Source organism: Hoplias malabaricus, chromosome 10 (assembly GCF_029633855.1).
Source record: "Hoplias malabaricus isolate fHopMal1 chromosome 10, fHopMal1.hap1, whole genome shotgun sequence".
Lineage (NCBI taxonomy): Eukaryota > Metazoa > Chordata > Actinopteri > Characiformes > Erythrinidae > Hoplias > Hoplias malabaricus.
The window spans coordinates 16,877,449-16,901,754 of NC_089809.1; the positions used below are offsets into that span (position 1 = coordinate 16,877,449).

The 24,306-nt window shown below is 37.8% G+C and overlaps 1 protein-coding gene across 1 annotated transcript; it reads left to right on the top strand.

Moving 5' to 3' along the window:
• The first annotated feature begins 626 nt into the window (after positions 1-626).
• Positions 627-23,888, top strand: dipk1c (divergent protein kinase domain 1C). The gene is made up of 4 exons (XM_066683748.1): positions 627-1,185; positions 18,272-18,994; positions 20,459-20,623; positions 22,055-23,888. The coding sequence occupies exons 1-4, from the start codon at positions 973-975 to the stop codon at positions 22,307-22,309; spliced, it is 1,356 nt and encodes a 451-aa protein (XP_066539845.1). The 5' UTR covers positions 627-972; the 3' UTR covers positions 22,310-23,888.
• The last annotated feature ends 418 nt before the right edge of the window (positions 23,889-24,306 follow it).

The window sequence follows — 24,306 nt, forward strand, 5'->3', positions numbered from 1 at the left end:
AGAGAAGTGGGTTAGAGTAATAGTGTGAGGCTTAAACACACACACATACACATATACAGAGAGAGAGAGAGAGAGAGAGAGAGAGAGAGATTAAGAGTGAGTGAGAGGTAGAAAGCCAGAAGCAAGGGGAAGAAAGAGAGAGAATATCAGTGGTGGAAAGAGCAGTTGCGGTTATATAGGGTAACAGAGAGAAAAGGGGTAGAGAGAGAGAAGTGGGTTAGTGTAAGAGAGTAAGCGAGGTACTGAAAGGGAAAGAGAGGGAGGGCGAACTGAAAAAAAGACTGAGGCAGGCAGAGAAGAGGGAGAGAGAAATACAGAGTGAAACATTGGGAATTGAGTAAGACCAGTTCGTATTGAGTAAGACATTTGTAAGAAGGATGAGTGAAAATGGAAAATGGATAAAAAGAAAGTGAGTCAATGAAAGAGAACAGGGAGAATAGTGAAGAAAGAGAGATATAGAGAGGGAAAAAAAGGAGAGACTAAATAAGAGAAGGGAGAGTGAAAGGAAGGGAGGAATTGAAAGCAAAAAACAGGCAAAAAGGAGGAGGAGAATGTGTGAAAGGGAGGTGGGGGGGAAGAAGGTAGAGTGAGAGAGAGACCTCAATTCCTCTTTTGGAAAAAAAACAAAAAACACCAGCCTATTCTGCACTGCTGATTTCATCCATTCACAATATAAAGCGGAATACGAAGGAAAAGGAAGCAGCAAGAGAAAAATTCTATTCAGTTTCCCTGAATAGATCTCTGGAGCCGCTGGGTCAGGCATGGGGGCGTCCCAAACGGAGAAGAAGAGCAGAGGATACTCTACTGACCCCGGCACCCTGCAGGGGGACCCGAAATGCCCCCAACACCCAGCCGGGACCACCTCAGACGCCAAGGGAAGGACCGCTGACCACTAACAAAGCTTTCTTTCAGCTGCTGGACTGGTTTGCAGACAGAAACTGAAGGGGACACAGTGTGTCCTGCTGCTGTGTGATGTTGTGGGCAGTTTGGAGTGTCCAGGGACCGGGCCGAGGGGGCTCCGTGTTCAGGTGGCTGAGGGGCCGAATGTGCCGCAGGAGCGCGCTGATCTTTGCCCTGCTGTGGCTGGTCTCCTGGCTCTCCCTCAGTGGCCTTTTCTTCGTCCACAGGAGCATGTTTTCTGACCTCTGCACGGACGACAAGAGCCGGCGGATCCTCCAGAGAGTGGTAGGTCACCAGCTTTGACCAATTCATTTAGCACAAACTTTACATAACTTATATTAGTACATTATATTTTTATTATATTACATGTGATAGTGACATGCATTTGAGATTCTTGATGTGGAATTTAAATGAGGAACATCAACAATTAAACATATATATTTACATACATAACTTATTTGTTTATTCATATTGCTCTGTTTACAACTTAGACTGTGCAAATAAAAATAAATAGTATAGTGTCACTGTTGAAACAAAATCATTTTCAGTTTTTCCATAATTAGAAAAGACCAGATATGCATTACGTAGTTTCAAAATGTAATAAGGTCACACACAGTAATGATCCAAATCAAGGTTGAATGAACAACCTGTTGAATAAACTGCATAAAAGTTTTAAAATGTTTCTTTCTATTTGAGTGTAATGTTATATTAAAATTATAGAATGACCCATGGACTCCAGAAACTATTTGTATTCAGTAAAAAAAAATGTATTCAATATTTCTAGGCATATTTCACATCATAAAATGCTAACTAACATGAATCACCAATAACAGAATGACACATGTACCCCATTATATATCGGTATTTAATTAACAAATATATAATGCAATATTTTTAGGGATATTTCACATCATAAAAGACTAACTAATATTAATGACCAACTAATAGAACAAATGATGCAAACGAATATAATTAATATGAACACAAAATACAATTGGTACCTGTTTTACAGTAACTTAACTAATAGTACATAGATATGTTCAGAGACGTATGGTACTCAGGATATTTATTTCAGTGCTAATAGAATACAGCATTCTTGTTGTGGAATCATGTTTATCATTGAGTAAACAGTAGAGATCAGTTTGTTATTTACAGATCCTCATAACTGAGTAGAAATCTACTGCAAATTAGTATTATCACAAAAGAACAAACTTATTATATGCAACTTCAAAAATGTTTTAAAAAGATGCAATTTTATTAAAACAACAAACCCACATTTTTGAAAGGTGGTTTTTAAACATTTTGAAAAGTGGTTTTTAAACAGTAGAGTAAGTTCACTCTGTGGTGTGCAAAATGTTTCCCTGTTGGCTTCTGGAGTCATATAAAAGAAAGAGAAGAGGAATGAATAATGGGGATGTCTGTCAGAAGTGAAAAACTAGTAACAGGACATTTTTACAGACTGAGAAGCAATGCTTATCCAAGTCCAAATGTCATCCACAGAGTGTAAAACCTACAAAGTTTATGACCTACAAAGAAAACTAACAGTTGTCGGTGTCTATAAATGCCTCCAGAGAGATGCACAGAAGAGCTGCAGGCAAAAATTAGCATTAGAAGAAAAACTGCAGAACTGGTCTGTATCAAGTGGATTTCCTGCATAAATACAAAGGTTTAGTTTATATAAGTGTGTTATTCTTGCCAGAATAACACACATTAAGTGCATGTGAATCCTATAACAAAGGACCCAGGTTTATACGTACATATTTAGGTATGAGCACATCTGTTATGAAGAGAACTGTCCATACATCAAAGCAGAGAGTAAAACAGGGCGAGTAATTTATGAGCCAGAATGAAAGTTTGCAGATATCCTTGTCAGTAAGTGTTTGGATACTCTGTCAGACGTTCTCAGATGTGCAGAAGAAGGTATATTATTCATATCTACATTTTTTTTATCTTTCAACAAACTAATATTTACATTTGCATCTGCATTTTTTTTTCTTTGTACATTATAAGCAGAACAAATAATATTTGGACTACTTGTAGTAGCCAGATAAAACAGTCCAAAATACAAAAGTATTCCTCACTCAGTGAACCAATAAATGCCATTTACCGCTTTAATGGACATAGAAAAGATCAGATTCAAAGACTCCTCAGACATTTAGTTCATCTACAGAATTGCTATAAAACATCTGAGTGCATCCAGTGTCTGTCAGAAAGAAACTGTAGAGTTTGTACAGCGCTATTCTTCTCATTTCAAGTTACATCCAGACTGCGATTAAAAAGAAGCATTCAGATCACAATGTTGTTTATAGATGCTATCACTAACAGGACAGAACTAACAACTAAAAGCAAGAAAAGGAATGTGAAACATGCATAAAACTTAGACTCCTTTTCTCACACATATACTTGAGTAAAAATATCGGACCACTGATCTAAGGGTCCTTAGACAAAGATCAACAATCAGTGCCGGACAATAGTGTGTCTCAATAGTGAACACATCAGTATGGCCTGTTTGTTTATGTGTTTCTATACAATGTGATGCATGTTTGTTTTAATTTGTGGTTTTCAAGGCCTTGTGTGGACACTCTGACATATCCAGAGGAGCAGAAAATAAATCTCAGCTGAACAATACACAGTTTGCTGCCTAGGCTTAATGTGGCGGCCCATGATTCACAACAATGGTAGCCACAAGTCTGCAGTGAAGGATTACACTGTTCCTCAGATGGAATCCTCAAGCTTATTTAGAACTGCTAAAGTTGTCAGTATCGAGCCAGCGATGAAATGAGATTTCTGTTGACAATTCCAGGCAATTCCAGCCTCCTAAACTTCATCTACCAAAGGGGCACCAGCAACTCAGTAAGTTTCTTGACATTTGAGGAAAGAGTCGCATAATAGGAATAGAGTTCACTGCGGCAGGAGCAAAACCACAATGTGTTTAGTCATTTTCCCTGATACAAAAGAACCAGAGGTGGATAGAATTTGATACATTTACACATTCGGATGAACTCAAAAATATTTTTAAACTTTTCTGTGAAGTTTCAATATACATTTATTTATTTAAACTTTTTAAAGCATATTACAAATGTCCTGTTTTTACACCAAATTAGGTTAATCCTCACAGGAAGTGTAGAATTTAGAATTTTAAATATGTTAAATGTATCAACATTTATGAATAAATACCAAACAAACTGAGATTAGACAAAACCTTGGTGTGAGGTTAATAACTAAAGAAGAAGCCTTGTGTTTAAGGGGTTAAACATCATACTTCAGCATTCCAGGCTATAAAATGATCCTGTATCCACAGATCAGGTTTGCCACAATCATTCTAATAAACAAGCCCAATCTAAACCTGCTCCAGGGCTTAACCTCTGCTGTTGTCTACCTCTTGTGTGTCCGTAATGAAAGCCGAGATCTAAACAGGACAAAACTCAAGCACTGAGGTAAAAGATTTCCAGAGAGGTCTCCTGAGAGGGCTTTGAAAACTGCATCATTTAGAGAGTGCTGTTCCACGTCCAGTTCACCCCAGGGCAATGACTTAGCGAGGTTCAATAGCAACACGGCAAAAGAACAGTGCACCATGCCAAAAATCATCTGATTAATGACTGGGTGGAGGAATTTAGTCAGAGGTATTAATCATTCTGGAAGGTGAGCTAAAAGGTAGACACTAGACTGATTTAGGATTCACAGCAGTGCCTTCACTGGAAATCACTGTGTGGATTTGGTTGGAATAAATATTTGTGACACTGGTGAACAATGTTCCTGCAGAAATATAATACTATTTGTTCTGGTCTGAAGCAAGGTACAATAACAATGAAAAGGAAATTCAACATTGGCCAAAATGTTAAAACATTCGTCGGTTCAGTGATAATGTGTGTAATCACAAAAGAACCACATTTCAAGAAATCATTTACAACATGTATTGTTGACTTTCAGGCTCTGTATAACTTTACACTAATGATTTAACCATTTGAGACACAAGCTGATGAATGACACTCCTTTTAATTTCTGTACTAATGAATTATTCATTAATTACCATGAGATTAATTTTGAGTAAAGATGGACTCATCTAGTTTCTTTGCCTTCTGATCTAATTTGTGTGTCTATTTATATGATCTGTGCTTTTACTGTGATGTATTTTTCTGCAATTTTATATCTATTTGCATACCATATATAGCACATTCTTTATCAATGTGAAGCACCCCTTCATAGTGTTCAAAGAACTCTTTAATCATGAAAAAGGTTATTCAAGTGTTCTGGGTTCTATATAGAACCATTTGCTTTACTAAAGAACCTTTGTAGAACCATCACTTTTAAGTGTGTACTTAATTATGCACATAAATATTTTATAGTGCTATGAATAATTCTTTCGTGCTTCTCAAAAACACAAGCATTGTCCTCATCCTTTTTCTGTCTTTTGCTTGTGCTGCTTATTTTACCTATGGTAAGTGGCAGGAAATAGACTTAATGTGCAACAGCTCCCATTTTTTCATGTCCTCAGGTTTTCAAAAAGTGGCTAGTTCATACACGGCGGAAATACCGCACTAGAGTCTTCCTTTTTAAAATAGTTCCAATTTGGAGAAGTTTAAGCCACTTAAATATCCTCTGAGAATGTGCCTTGTTGCTGCAGGTTGCTGGTTAATAGCTGTGTAATTTTACAACAGAGGCTAAATAGAGCTTGGAAAAGAAACAAAAGGCAAGAAGTGGATGGAGATTTATTCAGTCCTTTAAACAAGGCCTGGGTTGCCTCTGATCCTGATCCAAAGGAAATTGAACTTAAAGACTCTTATGACTTCCCAGACATGGATTAAATTTAAGTTTTACATTGAATTGCAGTGGCAATGGTAAATCACCGCTTGAATCTGGGTTTAGGTTTAATCTGGGTCTGGGAAACCACATTAATGTTAAGTATACGGTTGCTCATAGCTGATTTTCTACTCAACACGTAATTTTCTGCACAACAATTTGGTGTTCACCTTCATAGTGAATTCTAGTCTATTTACAGGCAGCTATCAATGATGGTGTTAAAGACAGGAGAGAAATACTTGACGTATTCTTTATATAAAAATACAACCTGATATGACTTGTCAGGTCATAAAGACCACATACTGCGCTCTGAGGGATGGGGGAAACAAGCAAGCATACTGAGATACACAGTAAAGGTATTGTCAAAATATTGCCATGGCTCAGTGAGTTGAAATCAGGCATATAGCGCTATGGGAGGGCTGCTCAGAAAGGCTGGTGCAAGATAAAAGCTTGTAACACAGCACATAGGTGAGGTCTTGTGAACCAATTTGAATTGTTTATTCAACTCTAAAATAATAACCCTGTAATGAGGACTACATCACCAGAGCAGAATGATTAAAGTATTTCAAGAATGAAAATTATTTTCTTTATATACTGAAATAAGGAATTTCAGACAATTATGTCTTTCTGTGACAATTATGTTTATTATATTTTATTAATATAAGAATTATTCACAATTGTTAATTTATTACATTTAAAGAAAGTCTGTGGACACCTGCTCATACAAAGCTTCTTGTGAAATGAATATCAATACCCCCCTTTGCAGCAGTAACAGCCTTAACAGAGTAACAGAGTCTTCAGGAAATGTTTAAAATAGATGTTTAAACATTTCTGTGAGGATTTGATGGCATTCAGCCATAAGAGCATTAGTCAGGTCATGTACTATAAGGATGATTAGTTTTAGATAACAAACCACACTACAATTCGTCCTAAATGTACACTCTTAGTATTTAAAAAAATAAAAGCAATCATTTGCATGGAGAAATGTTTCTTTGGATTGCTGGACAATGTGTTTTTTATGGTTCCAAGAAGCACCTTTGTGAAAAATATCTATAAAGCACCAAAAATACTTAGAACCATGAACAACACACTGTCCCTCATTCTGAAGAATCATTTCACCATGTGAGGTACAATTATGCAGATGGTTCAATATTGATGTTAAAGTGCTAAACAGAAACATATACTTTACTAAAGAACCCTTGAAGAACTATCTTTTTAAAATGTGAAATATATAGTGATACATTACTATATGTGTCTAAGCTCATGTCCATCTGCTCCATTTCATTTCAGCCGAGACTGAAAAACTGAATGTCTGTATCCATAATGGGAGCATTATGATTATCAGTGTTTTCTACAAACCTTTGGACATTTACAGTATATTTTCATTTCATAAACTGTCAAATTGCAATATAATTCTCTGCAAATGTACAATCTATAATAAGCAACACTCCGGCCTTTATTAATTCTAAACGGACGGCTGTGTGCGATACATCAAAGATGATTTATATCAGGTCGAGGCTGAGCTGTTTTCAACCACTGTTTAACCACACATGTCTTTTTTCAATCAGCACCTGTCACCTGAGCTCTTGGCCGATTCCTGATGAGCTTTAATGAAACAGCCGCCAGTGTCTAACTGTGCCATTAATGGCGTTCTGCTGCAGGGTCTGAACACTTTCCCCATTTATCTGTTAATGAGCAGATAAAGCACAGATGGTCATGCCCGCAGTAAAACAGATAAGAGCGCATGAGTTTGATCGAGGGGACACAAGTTAAAAGCAACTTTATGGCTCCTGCATAATTCATTCGGGTCTGCGTGCCGATCAGTTATGCTGTTCTGAGCTGAAAAAAGGCTTTTAATGGACATTTTATAATACGCTGTGGATCATTAGACAAATATGACACTTTATGGTGTTTTATCAGACATTAGAGCCTGAAGCCTTGGGTTCACCCACGCACAAGTGGTGTAATTATTTTCAATGATGTATTATGAAAGTGTTGGAGAATGTGTCCTGTAGACACTAGTGGACTCTGTCTGGAATAATGAAATGAGGAAATTGTTACTGCTGAACTTATGTATTGTGTTTCATAAATCTCAGCTTGGATATGCTGACCTACAGAGAAATAAAATCAGTTTATCAGTATGTTATATTAATATTTACAAACCCCATTTCCAAATTTTTTGGGATGTTGTGCATAAACATTAAAAAAATATATTAAGAAAACATTTTAAATATCGAAACTGAGAAAACTTCTCTGTCCATTTTTAATTTCATGCCAGCAACACATTTCTAAAAATCTAGGAAAAGTGCATGTTTACCACTGTGTTGAATCACCATTTTATTTAACAACACTCTGAATGTAGTGGCACGATGGTGCAGCAGGAAGTGTCGCAGTCACACAGCTCCAGGGACCTGGAGGTTGTGGGTTCCAGTCGCCCAGAAGGGGTGAGGAGTTTGGTATGTTCTTCTGCATGGATTTTCTCCCACGGTCCAAAAACACACGTTGGCAGGTGGATTAGCAACTCAAAAGGTGTCCATAGGTTTGAGTGAATGTGTGAGTGTGTGTCACCCTGTGAAGGACTGGCACCCCCTCCAGGATGTGTTCCCTCCTTGCGCCCAGTGATTCTGGGCAGGCTCAGGACCTGCCACAAGCCTGAATTGCATAAGCGGTTACAGACAATGAATGAATGAACACCCTGAACGTGTTAGGGAACTAAGGAGACAGATTGTTGTAACTTTGAAAGTGAAAAGTTATCCAATTTTTACTTATAGGATTTCATAGCTGTACAGCTTGGGGTCTTCATTATAGTGTATCACATTTCCTAATGCACCAACCGTTGACAAGGGTGACAAGTCTGAACTTGTTTGTATTGCAGCTTATTGCCCAAAACCTGTATATATAGTTCAGCATCAATGACACCTTCACAGATATGCAAGTCACCAATGCCTCATGCACCAATGGACCCCCATACTACCATGGATGCTAACATGGAGTGTGCTATTATAGCAAGTCAGATTGTCCCTCTCCTTTTTAGCTCGGAAGATGCAGCATCCATGATTTCCAAAAATAATTTAAAATTTAGATTAGTTGGACAACAGGATACTTCCAGCTCACCTCTGTCTAACTTAAATGAGCTCAGGCCCTGAGAAAGCTGTGGCATTTATGGATTCTGTTCATATATACTTACTTCTTTGCATTTGCAATGATTTTTGAAAACATTTCTGAGCCCATGCAGTGATTTTCACTAATGAATCGTGTCTGTTTTCAATGCAGCACCATCTGAGGACAGCCAATAATGTTTTGGGCGTTGTCCATTGAACATATATACTTTTGGGTTATTTGAAACTTTTTGTGATATTATGTAGTGTATAAAGAGATCCGCAGGTGACAGTTCATCACAGAGCCTTACACTCAGCCATGTATTCACCCACTCACACCTATGGACTCTATTTGAATAGCAAATCCACCTACCAGCATGTGTTTTATGGACTGTGGGAGGATACCAGAGTACCAGGCCTCATTTTACAGGTGCTACAATACTGTGGCTTCATACACATTGTGTGTACTTGATTAGCCTGCCTGCTGTCCAGATCCGTCTCCTATTGAAACTGTATGGTACATCATGTTTTGGAGAACCAGATAACGGCAACTGCAGACTATCGGTAAAAGTAAGACCCCTTTCACACTGATACAGATATTTAACCTACCGTCCACATGGAAACTGCTCTGTGGTGGTCCTGACAGGGCGACAGGGGGATAACAAATTTTGCAGAATAACAGAGGGATTCCAGTCTGTATCTGGGGTGTAAAATGTGTGTAGAAAAAAGGAAGGTGTGTAATTGATATGGCTGATTTGTGTATATTTAAAATGAACGTTTTCAAAGAGTTACTTCAGTTTCAGATTTTAGTAGTCAAAAATTAAAGAAACAACAATATATAATTCTTCATGGAATTCTACCCTACTGCTGTAAAATATGACAGCACTATAAGCTTTGCTTATAAAACAGGCCACTCACAGCCACATTCCATGGCCAAATTTTCGAAGCTATAGGGAAAAAGGAATGTATTGTTAAGTTTAATGTGCACTGCATCTAGTGGGTAAATGCACTTACTGTTCAATTCAAAATGATTGAAGTATTACAGTGTCACTGAACAATCACATCGAATATTCATTTAACCAATACAGAATTTCCCTTACAAACTGAAAGGGCAGTTTAGGACAATCCTGCTCTTCTCTGGACTTGGCAAGTAGATTTTAAAGTATGCAATATGGCTAAATAAAGCATGTGTATGGCTTTGAATTCATAAAGACGGAATAGGGATCATCAGTGTGTGTATGTTTGAGTGTTTTAGTGCTCGAGTGCTCCTCGTCTGTGTGTTGGAGTGAGACTGACTGGCTCTGGCTGGTGTTTTCAGACATTCATGGCATGCCGAGGTTGAGAGGCTCTTGCTGTGTTGGACTGGGCACCACTGTGGTCTGTGGGTAAGAGTCAGCTATAGAATGGCATTCTGTGGAATCCATCATTTAACCATTACCTAGCTGAAGTCTTACTGGGAAAAACAGTGCATATTGACTAGTCTAATGTCAATCTATAATTAGCATACTAATTAACTCACTGCTGGTTCATATAGTGTAGTGGGTAACACCACTGCCTGCCATGTGACAGACTGATGGTTTGATTTCCCACTGAGGCAAGCTCTAACAGAAAAAGCACCATCTCATTTCATCTGGAACATAATTAACGTTTTAAAGGAACATTAGGTACTTTTTTTCTCTCTCTCTCTTAGGGCACCCACAGTGTAATTTATTTTTACAGCACTATACTGAAATCAGTGGAAGGAGGGGGATTGTTTGCCAACTCTCCTTCAAAAGACACATAATGCAGTTTCTGTAGTGCTCAGCTCAGAGCAGCAATGACAGAGTCTCTATTCCTTCACTACAGAGTCTCTATTCCTTCACAATAATGCAGTATTCTTTTAAGACATGTGCATAAGAGAATCTGCCAAATGCCATACATTTAAACTGAGTAATTTACTAGATATTACCTTATTACAAAAAAATTTTTAATCACTTTTTCAGTAAATAAGCACACCAACACTTTGGTTTGTCTAAGTATGAAAACATTGGATACAACAAGTCATTCTAACTTTGCGCTGACTTTTGGAATTGTCCCAAATCCTGGCCTGAGTATCTCCAGTCACAGAGCTGGACCTACATTTATATGATGAGGATAAATGGAGCCCACACACACACACATACACACACAAACCCACACAATGATCGCTGAGAAATAAGTGAACTGATTAAATATGGTGAAAACAAGAATGAAAAGGAATGAGAGTGAAGTGAAATGGGCTAAAAACTAGTGCTTCTACTCCTCACTCTTCACTCTTGGGCTTTCGCACTGAACAGAATTGTGGCTAATGATCATTTAAAAGACGGTTTAGAACAGTGCTGGTTTGTTGGATACTTGAGAAGATTTTTGTTCCAAGCATGTCACAGACATTTCATTAAGACTCCAGGGAACTGTTTAACTTGTGGAAGAGGGGTGTAATGTATCCCCTTTATCAAGTCTGTATAACATTTCTTGGCTGTGAGAGTCTCCATACAAAGTGTTGTGGCAGAAAGGTATTTCCAAACCAAAGAAAGGTGAAAGTGCGCTTTGTTATTAAAGCAGTCATGCAGATTAATATCAAATGTTTTGTTAGCATAAATACTTTGAGGGCTCATTTTTTAAAATTAGCATTTGAAATAGAGTGAGACTATCATTAGGCCTAAGAAAAGCTATTCTGTTTTTGTGACTCATGTATTACATTAACACATTTGTGGAAAGATCATTTTTATTCTGTGCTCAAATCTGGCAAAGCATTTCTCTGGAACTTCAGATGAACCAAATAGTCTTCAAGTTTCTGTGTGCTACTCACATTTAGCTGTAAAAAAGATATTTGGCCCATGGTTTTTATGCTCAAAATGTTTGGAACTGCTTTGACTTGGACCAGAAACATCGGCAATTAGTTCAATCCATGGACCTAAATAGATTTACGATACCCTGCCAAACCACATGTGGTGACCACCAGGATTTACTGTGTAATATTTTCTTATTTGCCTGCACAGAAAAAAATAAACACCTATAATTGACAGTATGACAGCCATATTGTAATTTCAGTCATGAGCTTGGCTTATATATCAATGCTCATCATTGTCTTATTTCTATTGGAAAAGAATTTCCCATTAGCCCACAAACTTTTCCATGTGTACAGTCAAAAAATATACAGCATGTTGTTACAAATAAGGTTAATGTATATAAATACGAAAGCAAGGAACTTGACGGATGTCAACCAGCCTCATGGTGGGAAAGTTTACATGCACTAACAGGAGCTAAAAACAGCTGCTGTCCAATATGATGCAAGGCCAAGAAATTTAGAGAAGTCAAATGGATGTGTGGTACTTGGCTGAGCTACAAAAAAAAAAAAAAAAAAAAAAAAAAAAAAAGGCCAGGCCAGATGTCTGCAAACGATTGACCGCAGCAACCACAACATATCTTACACAAATATAGTGCGGGAAAACTCACTCACTCCTTTTAAAAAGTGTTAACAGCTTTAATTTGTAACCAGTAAGTCTTGGTGCTCACCTTCAGCGTAGATACGTTTGGCCTGAGCAAACATGCAAGCCTTCTGAGGCAATGTGTGGTCAGAGTTCAGTACCTAAGTAAATTCTCACAGTACAAACATCTCAAAATACTGACATGGGATGTTGTTAAATACTAGTATTTCTTTAAAAATCTTATTGAAATATTTTAACACCCCTATTTAACTTTTCCCTTTTTTGTTCTAAAATGAATTGCAAAATTTTGGCACCCTGAAGTGAGGACATGGACAATGCAGCAAAGCAGTAGAAACAAAAGGACAAAATAAATTGAAACTAAGAAAGCAACAGTTAGATCAAAAATAAAAATTTACATATTACTATGTAATTATCCATCAAGGGATCACAAAGCAGTGTGAAAATATGAGAGAATATGGGAAATTCTGGAAAATATATCACTTGCTAACAACATCTTCAGTGAGACCTGCCGAGCTCGTTCAAAGCCATAGTTGTACCTGTCATATTTAAACACTATAACAGGCATTTTGTGTGTCAAGAGATAGCGAAAGTGGGGAGGGAAAGGAAGGGAGAGACATCCAATAAAGTATGCTGATTGATGATGATAAGGAAAACATACTGCTATCTCTAAAGCACTAATGTCAGCACAGTCAGAACCATTAGCTGCCCAGCCCCAGTGTTGGCTGACTCCAGATGACAGCTGTTTACTTTGGAATGTGGCAGCAGAGGATTTGCAGCTAATCTCTGAGAAACACTAATCACGCTTTGCCTCTCCAGTCCAAACGGAGATGTACGAGTGTAGAATCAGCTGCCGATTAGCTCATGTTTTTTCCCAGAGTGGAGGCGGACAGAGATGAGGAGTAGTGTAGACAAAAGGAGAAGTGTGTTAAATTGGTTTTACACGCAGTGTAATGAATCTGTCTAAGCATTTGAAAGATTAAAGGGCCAGCTTTTATGTTCACTTGTAAAACATGCATTGAGCCTATAGATCACCAAAGGCATATACTCAATAAGGGTAAAATGAGATGAAATGCAGATATAGGGTGGACTGTAACTGCAAAATAAGCAAACAATCACAGGACGGAATGCTTGGAATATTATCTCTGTACCTTGACTTCCACAGAAAATTAAGGTTTTTCTTTTTCCTGTAAAGTTGCTTCATTGGAGATAAATGATTTCTTTAGTCAGTGATATACTCTGAACAATCACTGGATTATGAATGCCTACCTTGTATTAACACTCATTTTATCAACTCCATTGACCACACAGGAGCACTTTGTAGTTCTACAATTACAGACTGTAGTCCATATATTTCCCTGAATACTTTTGCATCCCCAATTTACTCTGCTCTTTATTGGTCAGATCCACAGGATCACCACAGAGCAGGTATGATTTGGGTGATCGAGTATTCTCAGCACTGCAATGACACTGACGTGGTTGTGGTGAGTTTGTGTGTGTTGTGCTGGTATCAATGGCTCAGACACAGCAGTGCAGCTGGAGTTGTTAAAGCCCTTAGTGTCACCGCTGGACTGAGAATAGTCCACCAACCTTAAACAGCCAGCTAATAGATTCCTGTGTCCACTGATGTAGGACTAGATGATGACCAACATATACTGTTGAGCAACAGATGAGCTACTGTTTCTGCTTTTAAATCTACAAGGTGGACCAACATCATAGATGTGTCTAACAGAATAGACAGTAAATGGACACTGTGTTTAAAAACTCCAGAAGAACTGCCGTGTCTGGTCCTCTTGTTCAAGCACAAAATACACTAACACATCACCACCACATCAGTGTCATTGAGAAAGATCTACCACCCAAATGATACCTGTTCTGTTTTGGTCCTGTTGGTGTCTTGACCATTGAAGAACGGGGTGAAATGGGGATACGAATGTATGCAGAGAAACAGAGGGACTACAGTTTGTAATTGTAGAACTGCAAAGTGCTCCTGTATGGTCAGTGGAGCTGATAAAATGGCCAATGAGATGTAGATACAAGGTGGTTCCTTATCCAGTGATGGTTCAGTGTATACATACGTGTATATAGTTTTATTATATAAATATCAATAGCTTCCCATTTATGTAAGCTCATATTTTTTTTATTTTTTTTTTCCTTTCTTTCCACTTACAGGCCAAAGTAAGAACTGCTTAAGTGCCGCATTTAATAAAAAGGGCAGATTCCCAACTTTGCAAAGGCTTGTCAACACACCACAGGCAAACAAATAAATGCTTTGTAGTGGAATTGTGGTCAACTGCATGCAAGCATTAAATATAAAGTCATTCTGTATTCAAACATTCTTTCTTGAGGCTATTTGAAAAACCTTTCACTAATTAGCAGTGCAGTGAAGTGATGTAACAAACAATCCACAGGCCTAAGTAGAGATTCACAAGCTCAAATCTCACTATTGTTTAATAAAGTAAAGGATTCCCAGATGGCCTTTGTGTGAGTTGTTCCACTGAATAATATCTATAAAATCTTTTGGAAGAAAGAGTTTATTAGTTTCTCTACATAATGAACAGAACTTCAGTCCAAAGCTTGGACAAATAACTGCTTTTCAACAACTCTCACAGCATGGAGTTAGTAGTTCATTATGGATTGTAAATCTGGAGCCTTAGTGGCCTTCTCTATGTGAGAAGTATGTTCAGAGTTGTGGTGGCTCCTGGTAGATCTGTGTTTAGTAAAATGTACGGTACAAACGCAATTCCAAAAAGCTGGTAAAATTTCACATAAAATTGAAAGCTGTGACTTTTTAATGGTCTTTTATAGGTATTTAATTAAAAATAGCATTCAAATAGATGTCGCTAATTTTTGCAACTATAATGTAATTGTACATTTGAGGCTTGCAACACATTCCAGAACAGTGGTTCATCTGCAAAAGTGGTGTAAGATCCCCCAGCAGTGAGCTGCGGAGAAGTGGATCTGTTTTCTTTGGAGTGATTGAACTCCTTCCAATAAATCTGGGATGAGTTAAAATAATGTTTGTGATCCAGATGTTTCAACATCAGTACCTGATCTTACTATGTTGGCTGAATGCAACAGATTCCTCACAGCGATGTTACGGCATTCTGTGCAAAGAAATTTCAGATGAGCAGAGGCTTTCTCTGCAGTGTGTTTAGATACATAAGGACTAATAAGATTAATTGCACAGAAAGAAAATCACATTCTATATTAAAGAAATCAGCAGGCTTTACTTTTCTGGTGGAGAGTTTGCTATCACAGAGAATAGCTAAGAAGGCCATTTCCTCCCATTTAGTTTTGTAAGACCCCAATGTCCCTGTTTCCATGACAACACCTTCACCTTGACTTGTGTTACCTAAAAAGCGTATCTGGAGGAAGAGTGATTAGGCAAGAAGAAAAGCAATCATCCATGTGATTAGTAATAAAGAGTGTCTCATACATTACTATAAGACAGCATTTGTATGCCACATACTAATGTGACAGCGGCAGAATTTCTTCCATTTTTAGTGTGTGTGTGGAACCTGACATTTGGGAAGCTATAAATGGCCCACTGTGGGGTTTTTTTTTATTTATTTATTTTTAATATTCCTCCCTCTGAATCCAACTGTCAGCATTAACCCTATAGCCCTTTACTGCATTAGCAGGTGTGGATTTTCATTGCTCAATCTCATGAATACATAACATGCAAATTGATCTCAGCAGTTACTAAGGAATCCAAATAGTTGCTTTACATTTAATATCAATATCATATACACAGACATCTCATAAAGACAACTTCTTGTTTCTACATTTTTGGCAATTTTATCAGCTTCACTGACCATACAGATGCACTTTTGTTAATAGAAGTTTAGACTCTAGTACACCTGTTGCTTTGTATACTTTGTTCACCCCCTTTCATTTTGTTCTTGAATCTTCAGGACCACTATAAAGCAGACATTATTTGAATGAGGATCATTAACGCTGGAGTGTTGTGCTGGTATGAGTGGATCAGACACAGCAGTGTTGCTTGAGTTTTTTAAGCATGGCGCCAAATAAATCTCTACTTTGTTAGACACCTTGAGAACATTTCGTTCACCTTATAGAAGTCAGACAGTTGCTCATCTGTTGTTGCACGGTGTGTGGGTCTTACTCTTTTCCTTCATCATTGATCACTGGACGCTGTTCCCAGGATGCTGTTGGCTGGATATTTGTGATTGATGGACAATTCTTGGTCCAGCAGTGACACTGAGGGTTTTAAAAACACCAGCAGCACTGCTGTGTCTCATGCACTTTTAACAGGGTAATGCACATCAGCACACCACCACCACCCCACTGTCACAGCAGAAAAGGGAATGATCTACCACACAAATCATACTGGCTTTCTGGGGGTACTGATCATTTAACAAAATGTGAACAAAGTATGCAGAGCAACAAACTAACTACAGTGTGTAATTATAGAATTACAAAGTGTTCCTTTATTGCCAGTTGAGCTGATTAAATGAACAAGGAATGTAGAATCAAGAGTGTCATGTTAGCTGACAGATTTCTGGAAAAATTGGGACTATTCTGTAAAGTACAATAAAAGCAAGAATCTGATTTGAACATTCTCTTGAAACTATTTTTAAATAAATTAAGATGTTTATTTTTATTAAAAAAATATATAGATATATCTGACAAAAGTAAAAAGAGAAAAATATTTCCAATATTTCCACTGACCAACTTGATTATATTTTGAAAATATAAACAAAATTAGAACTTCACAATCCAAACTAGAACTAGACAAGAACTATCTCACTCCAAAAACTGTTGGGATGGGGCAAAACAGGAGTGAAATACAGAGTATTCCAATAAAACCAGTTTGAAACACGCCACAATAATTAGCTGAATATATTAAAAAGTGCATTCACCAAAAGTTCACCCATTGCAAGGAAACATGGCTCATGGCTCACCCCATTGTGCCCGACATTATGACTGTCATGCAGTAAAAAAAAAAAAAGCATTTGCAAAGAATTAAGATCATTCATCATTTTTCTTACATAATACTGTGAATAGATTCAAGAACTCTAGGGTTATATCAGTCAGTCTAAGCTAAGTCTGGAAGGCACTGATGAATTGGTATGGCCTTCAAACCCTCAGATGTCACTGCATGAGATACCTCATGCTACTGTGATAAATATAGCCACGCGGGCAAGGAAATATTTCTGAAAAACACTGTCACTTAACACAGCCTGTTGCTGCATCAAGAAATGCAACCTGAAATGCTAATACGCAAGGAGAAAACAATCACATCTTTCCAGGAACAATGCTGAGTCCTTTGAGCCAAAGCTCATCTTAGATGATCTGAAAGACTGTGGAAATATGTGAGGTAGTCAGACATTTTAGTGTGTTTTCAGAAAGAAAAAAAATGCATTCTTTGTGCAAAGGCATAAGGGACCAACCAGACTGTTAAAAGTTGCAAAAGCCAATATATGTTCTAATCTGGGGTACATCAGTGCCCACGGCATGGGTGATTTGCAAGTGTGAAGGTACCATTTATATTGAGGCACATATTAGGATTTTAGAGAGGCATATGCTGTCATTAAGGTAATTAATTTTCCTGGGAATCCCATATTTCAGCAAGAATATACTAGGCCTCATCCTGCACAAAGAATGGCAAGGCACTTTGGCTTAAAGGACTTAAGCTAGAATGGGCAAAACTTACACTGTCTGTATCCTCAATTATTTTTAAAAATAATATATTGATATGGATGATACATGTTTATATTGTTTATGAATATATAAATATTCTTTCTATTTCTATTATTTTATTAATTCTTAAATTAGATGCTTATTATATGATGTATTTGATCATAGTATTTTATGTGTCATTCATTTTTAAAACATTTGTGTCATGCCTAATACAACCATAGAAAAATCTTGTGTAGCTTTCTGCTTTATTTTCTAATGACCAACTTTCCTAATACCATTACAACAGTGATTACATCTTGAGTTTGTGGTTTAATTACTGACTTCTTGTTCTCTGTGTTCCAGTGTGAAGAATACCAGCAGGGCATATTAACTGGTGACCTGTGTGAGGACCTTTGCGTGGGTGGCCATGTGGAATACAAGCGCTGCCTCTACTATGAGAATGGCAAGAAGGTGATGGCGGCTAGCTGGAGAGGCATGCCAGTGGTTCTGAAATCAAAACTGGAGAACTTTTCCTCCTATGAAGCTCTGGCATTGCTGGAGTACCAGGATGGGGCAGGAGGCACAGGGGGTGAGGAAGAGCTTTCGCCGCTGGATGTGGTGTTATATGCTACATTGGAAATTAAGAACTCACTGGGCCTGGAGGCGGAGACAAACCTGACCCTGCCTCAGTTCTGGAGCCAGCGTCTGAAGGAAAGAGAGCAGCCATATACTCCGGCTGAGCTGGCCTCGCTGTGGGCACTGCTGCAGCAGGAGGAATACACTTTCCTTCGTGTGATGCAGGACTTGACGGACCATGTGGCTAAGGTCCTAGGGTCCTGTGGCCATTTTTATGCAGTGGAATACCTGACAGCTGGACATGCCTGGGACCAGAATATTTTCTCCATTGACGAGCTTTCGCTAAACCTGCAGGAAGGGCCAGGAAGGATGCAAACAGAGGTGAACATGGTGCCCAAAGTGGCTCTCAGCTTCTTGGACATGGTGGGACACTTTGAGAATGACTTTTCTCATCACCTGCACCTTTGCGACATCAAGCCTGAAAACTTTGCCATCAGGAAGGACTTGACGGTGGGTACTTATCCTGATCTGTGCACATACAAAACGTTATCTCTGGTTCTTCTCAAAAGGGCTGGAATAATAAAGCTAGTTGTACCTGTCATTAAGCCATGCCTAAGGCTAGCCTTGTGCCTGGCAAACATCCATGAAACAATAAAATCCTTACATAAACAAAACAAGGTCACGGAATTGAATTCCCCCCATGGCCTCAGCCGCAACAGCACTGAATGGATCTGTTAAATCACTGTATTTATTTATTAACCACACAGTCTTTATTTACTACATTCATTTTGAAAAAAAAAAAAAAACTCAGTGGCACTGAGTTCCTGGCTAGGCACTTTTGTTTAAAACCACAGAATATTTATTTGTTTCATTAATTTAACGTTATCCTGAATTCTCACTTTTCTTCCACTAGGCACTTACCCTATCAGTCACAGCTACTAAAAGTGTCTTTTAAATAGGAGGCAGGATTTATAGGAAAGTTTCCTTTTAAGTTAAACCCTTTTCATTCCAAAGGAATTTTAATATATTTAGCCTGGGTTGAGCTTCAGGTAAATTAGGGCTGCTGGACGTCGTTCTTTCCTTCATCGGTTCATAAACAAATACATAAGGGTACATTATTTGACATGTTAACTGCAAAAAGTAAAATACAATTAAAGGCTGAAATGTTACTATATAATTAGAAGTCGCTGAGTATTGTTTACATTGTAAAAGGCTTGGTATAAAATATATAAAGTATAATATCAAATGACATTTTTAATATGAAAATGATAGCAGTGCTATAGAATTCTAAAATAGGATAAAAAAAATAAATTTTAAAACAACAGGATTTCTATAGTTATGAAACATGAAATTGTTCTACAATATTACAGTAACATAATTTGAAATGAGTGAAATAATTTTTAATTTAATATTAAATATTTCTATTTCACAACCTAAACAGTTTTTTGTTTTTCATTATTACTCTTTTTGTGCACACAGCTCATGGTGTATATGTAGCATATGTTGCAGTGAAGGAACACAGTATTTTTGTTTTTAGATTTTGGCAGTTGCTGAGCTTTGTCAGAACATCACTCATTGCAGGAGATTAACAATATGTCAGTGATGTGAGCTATTTATACAGAAATGTATGTTGTCATTACTGGAGGTTCTCAGAGAGGCATGTTTAAACAGAGCATGTGTTAATACAGACTAAATCTACACAATATATTTTGTTCACTGTAAACAGTGAAAAGTGGACTGTTGAATCTTTTCTGATAGCTGAACTATGGATTTAGTTTAATTCCGCTGGAATTTCAATGTTTTCATTACAATGAAAAGATCTTGATAAACATAGAATAGAAATAGTTCAGGCTTTACATTACATGTATTTTAATTAGGTTAATTAGATTTTTCGATTCATTTATTTTTATTTTTAATTTTTTTTAAAAGAAGCAAATGTCCTCCCTCTTTTAAATACTTTTTTGCTTTGGGCAGGTGGCTGCTATAGATGTGGACATGGCCTTTTTTGAGCCCAAAATGCAGGACATCCTTGAGCAGAACTGCACCAATGACAATGACTGCAATTTTTTTGATTGCATCTCCAAATGTGACACAAAGAGAAACAAATGCGGATCAAAACGCAAAAACAGTAACCTACAGGTAAGATATAACTATACAAATTGAAACTACATATATTTTTTTCTGGTATTTTTCTGGAAGGTATGTGTTTACCATCAGCCATTTCACAGTTAAATTCATAGCTAGGTGTTTTAAATCATCAGTGTCAGAATTAAAAATACAACGTTAATTTAAATATTTTTATAAGGCAAACAATAGGACCATTGTAGTGGTCAGGAAACAGCGGTCATTCCTCGACCTTCAGCATAACCAGAAACACGTGGAATGTTAATAGTTTGTGATAAGAGTGGACAGAATACCATACCACCATTACCTGGTCTGAATATAATGGATTTTAGAAATACTCAGGGAAAATAAAACTTGTGTGTAGAAGGAGGACAAACAACACTACACAATACGAACGCTGTATTTATTTTTTAATGTTATATTTTAATAATCTTATTGTTTCTCTAAAGTGCTATGAATTACTATGTTTGAAAGGTGCTCTATAAATAAACTTGCCTTGCCTCACCTCATTCAAAGTGAGATAGATGCCATTTTTAGAGATGTCACTGAGGTATGTCAGGAAGTTTCACTGGGGCTCTAAATAGTGAAAAATGTTTGTTCTATATGTATCTGCTGCTGCTGTCTTTTAGCATATGATACATATCAACAGTGAATCATTTCTGTTTAATAATATACGTATATATGCTCCGAAATTGCTTCAATACTCCAAAATATTTTTACACTTCCACTGAAAGATAAGATGCTTTACGAGTGTTGGGGTAGGTGAATATTTTAAAGGCTATTGTCTGAATATCCAAACCAGTAAACCTTATAGGGAAAAGTAATCAGAATCAGAAATCAGAAGTTGCTGCAGTGGTCAGCATTTGGATAAACATGCATTAGTCTTTTAAATATTTCCTATTGTTGTATTCTGAATGAAGGATTTTTCCTAAGTCATTTTTGAAGGCACCAAATTATAGCGGAGGACAGGCTTTAGGTGGAAGGATTTTGTATCTCAGTCTGATTTTAGTGTTATCTCATCAGTGCTTTCATCTTTTTCATGATATGACCCCAAATCAGCACCTGATCTCAGTGCCAGTCCCCATTAAGAATGCAGGTAACAGATGAGCCAGCAGGATGAAACTAAGTCCATCGACAGGCCACAGATGGCCAAGACAGAGCCCATCTCTCTGTCTCTGATCACTTATCATGTCTCCCCATGACCTCTGCCTTGCTATTGTCTTGCCTGCCATTCAGGACAATACAGGCTTTGTGTTGTTGAGGTTGCCAGGTCAAGAAGATGTACCCTTCAAGCAACATGTAATAAGAATATGTCCGTTGATGGCAGTCACGATTATGAAAGGAGAGCAGGAGGTCACGCTCATAATGGCATTTTCCCTTAGGGTTTTTTGACTCGTCACCTGACCGTCAGCTTTCTTCCTTGTTTTCCTCTTTCTATCTGTGCAGGTGATCTGTGAGAAGATCTTCCGCTCTTGGTTCTCTCCCACGCTGCTGGGGGAAAAAGCAGAGCACCCCCTGCAGCTGGAGCTCCAGCAGGCCGTGCAGGATTGTGTAGAGACAGAAGGAGGGGAGGAAGTAGAGCGTGCCCGGGCCATAAGGCTAAAACTTCAGGTCCTCCTTACGCAACTCATCCAAGAGGGGATCGCCAATCGGCCGAGCCAAAAACAAACACACCATGTTCATACAGCGCTGAACTTTTGAACCAACATTATTCAAGTTAACTTCAGCTTATTGACTGTGACAGGACCTCAGTGAATATCGATATCCTTGTTTTTCCTGTTTATTGGATCATTCTAGCAGTAGGGTGCTGTTTAGAATTCTGTGGATTATACAGACATAATCTTTCCCTTCATTTTATTTTCAAACTCCTCCTTTAAGAAAATTCATTTAACCCACACTGGGCGGCACGGTGGCGCAGCAGGTAGTGTCGCAGTCACATAGCTCCAGGGGACTGGAGGTTGTGGTCCGATTCCAGCTCCGGGTGACTGTCTGTGAGGAGTTGGTGTGTTCTCCCCGTGTCCGCGTGGGTTTCCTCCGGGTGCTCCGGTTTCCTCCCACAGTCCAAAAACACACGTTGCAGGTGGATTGGCGACTTGAAAGTGTCCGTAGGTGTGAGTGTGTGAGTGAATGTGTGTGTGTCTGTGTTGCCCTGTGAAGGACTGGCGTCCCCTTCAGGGTGTATTCCCGCCTTGCGCCCGATGATTCCAGGTAGGCTCTGGACCCCCCGCGACCCTAAATTGGATAAGCGGTTTCCTCTTACTGGCACAAAAAGGGGACAGGGGACAATTTTTTTTCATCTTGTACTACACTTCATCTAACTGAAGAAGAGAATGTGACTGTTTTACTAACATCTTTCCAATTAAATACAAATATCAATAATGCAATTAAAGGTAGGCTAAAACCCCAAATTACATATTAGGCAAAAACTAGGGCTGTCACTAAAAAAACAAACAAATAAAAAGCAAATAAACACAAATTAATAGCACAATGTGCTGTGATTAATCACAAAAATATAAAAATATTTAATTGAAAAATATTAAATTGTAAAATGGATAGCATCTGTTCATTTGTTGAGTTTCAGGAACAGCTTTACCATGTTTACATGGCTAGATAAAAATGTCACTAGCCTCTGTAAAAAGAATAAATTGTGGGAAGACGCTGTGGCCAAATTTAGTCAAATTAGATTCATCAGCATGTTAAAATTCCTGTGTGCGTTACTGTGTTAATTTTAACAGCACTTGTTTAAACCAGTCCATCTACTCACTATTAACTTTTTAGCTAACATTGGACAAAAAATTTTATTCTTTGCATGTAATCATTATGTTACATTGTTTTTCTATACCCTAAAAGGACTGCTTAATATCCTTCTTCAAAATGATTTGTTTACTTTTTTAAAAATTAAACTTTAATAACAATCACATTCTTTATTTAGTAAGATGTGTTCTGGCTCCTGTTCAAATTCTATTTCTGCTAGTTAGCCAGCTCCACTCTCAAAGCACGGGGCTGTCTTTTGCTGAACATTCCTCCCACCACTGCCTCATTTTCGTTCAGAGAATTTCCAGAATTAATTGTTAAGACGTTTCAAATCCTGTCCAATCAATGGTTCAAGTGATATGTTTTGTTCTGTTTTACCAATAGCCACTTGCTAGCACTAACATCAATTTAATTTATTTTTATTTTCATTAAAATCGGGAAATCCAGGAAATACTGGATTATCTAATATGTACTGTACATAATGATTTTGTATAGCAAGAACTGTATCTGTAAATTTAACAGAAAACCTCAATAAACTCAATAAAATATTCAACATCATGGCCTTGTGTGCTTTTGCAACACAATCCACCAGCTGCCTCTTGTCTGTCTTCTTTAATGTTTCCATATCATCATCTTGCAGAAAGATTAATGGGAGGCTCAAAAATCAAACAATTGTTTCCCCATCAGTCGAGGGAAGGAAAGAATTGGCAAAATTCCTCCATCTCCACCTCAGTCTTTTAGGAACGTTTCCCTTCTCAAAGGAGATCAGGTTCCAATCAGACTCCAGCTGTCTTCTGAAAAAAGGGAAGCATAAGAAAGACTAAACACAACCTCAGGTCACAGCAAGGAGGAGATGACAAGATGTATCGCAGGACAGAGGCGGACGGAGTGTGACTGAGGCCTGCTAACATCTTACCTGCAAATGAACTTTGCAGATTTATGGT

Coding starts and splice junctions, on each gene's coding strand:
- dipk1c (XM_066683748.1), top strand. CDS start 973: ATGTTGTGGGCAGTTTGGAGTGTCCAGGGACCGGGCCGAGGGGGCTCC. Junction 1,186..18,271: donor GGCGGATCCTCCAGAGAGTG/GTAGGTCACCAG, acceptor TCTGTGTTCCAG/TGTGAAGAATACCAGCAGGG. Junction 20,624..22,054: donor GCAAAAACAGTAACCTACAG/GTAAGATATAAC, acceptor CTATCTGTGCAG/GTGATCTGTGAGAAGATCTT.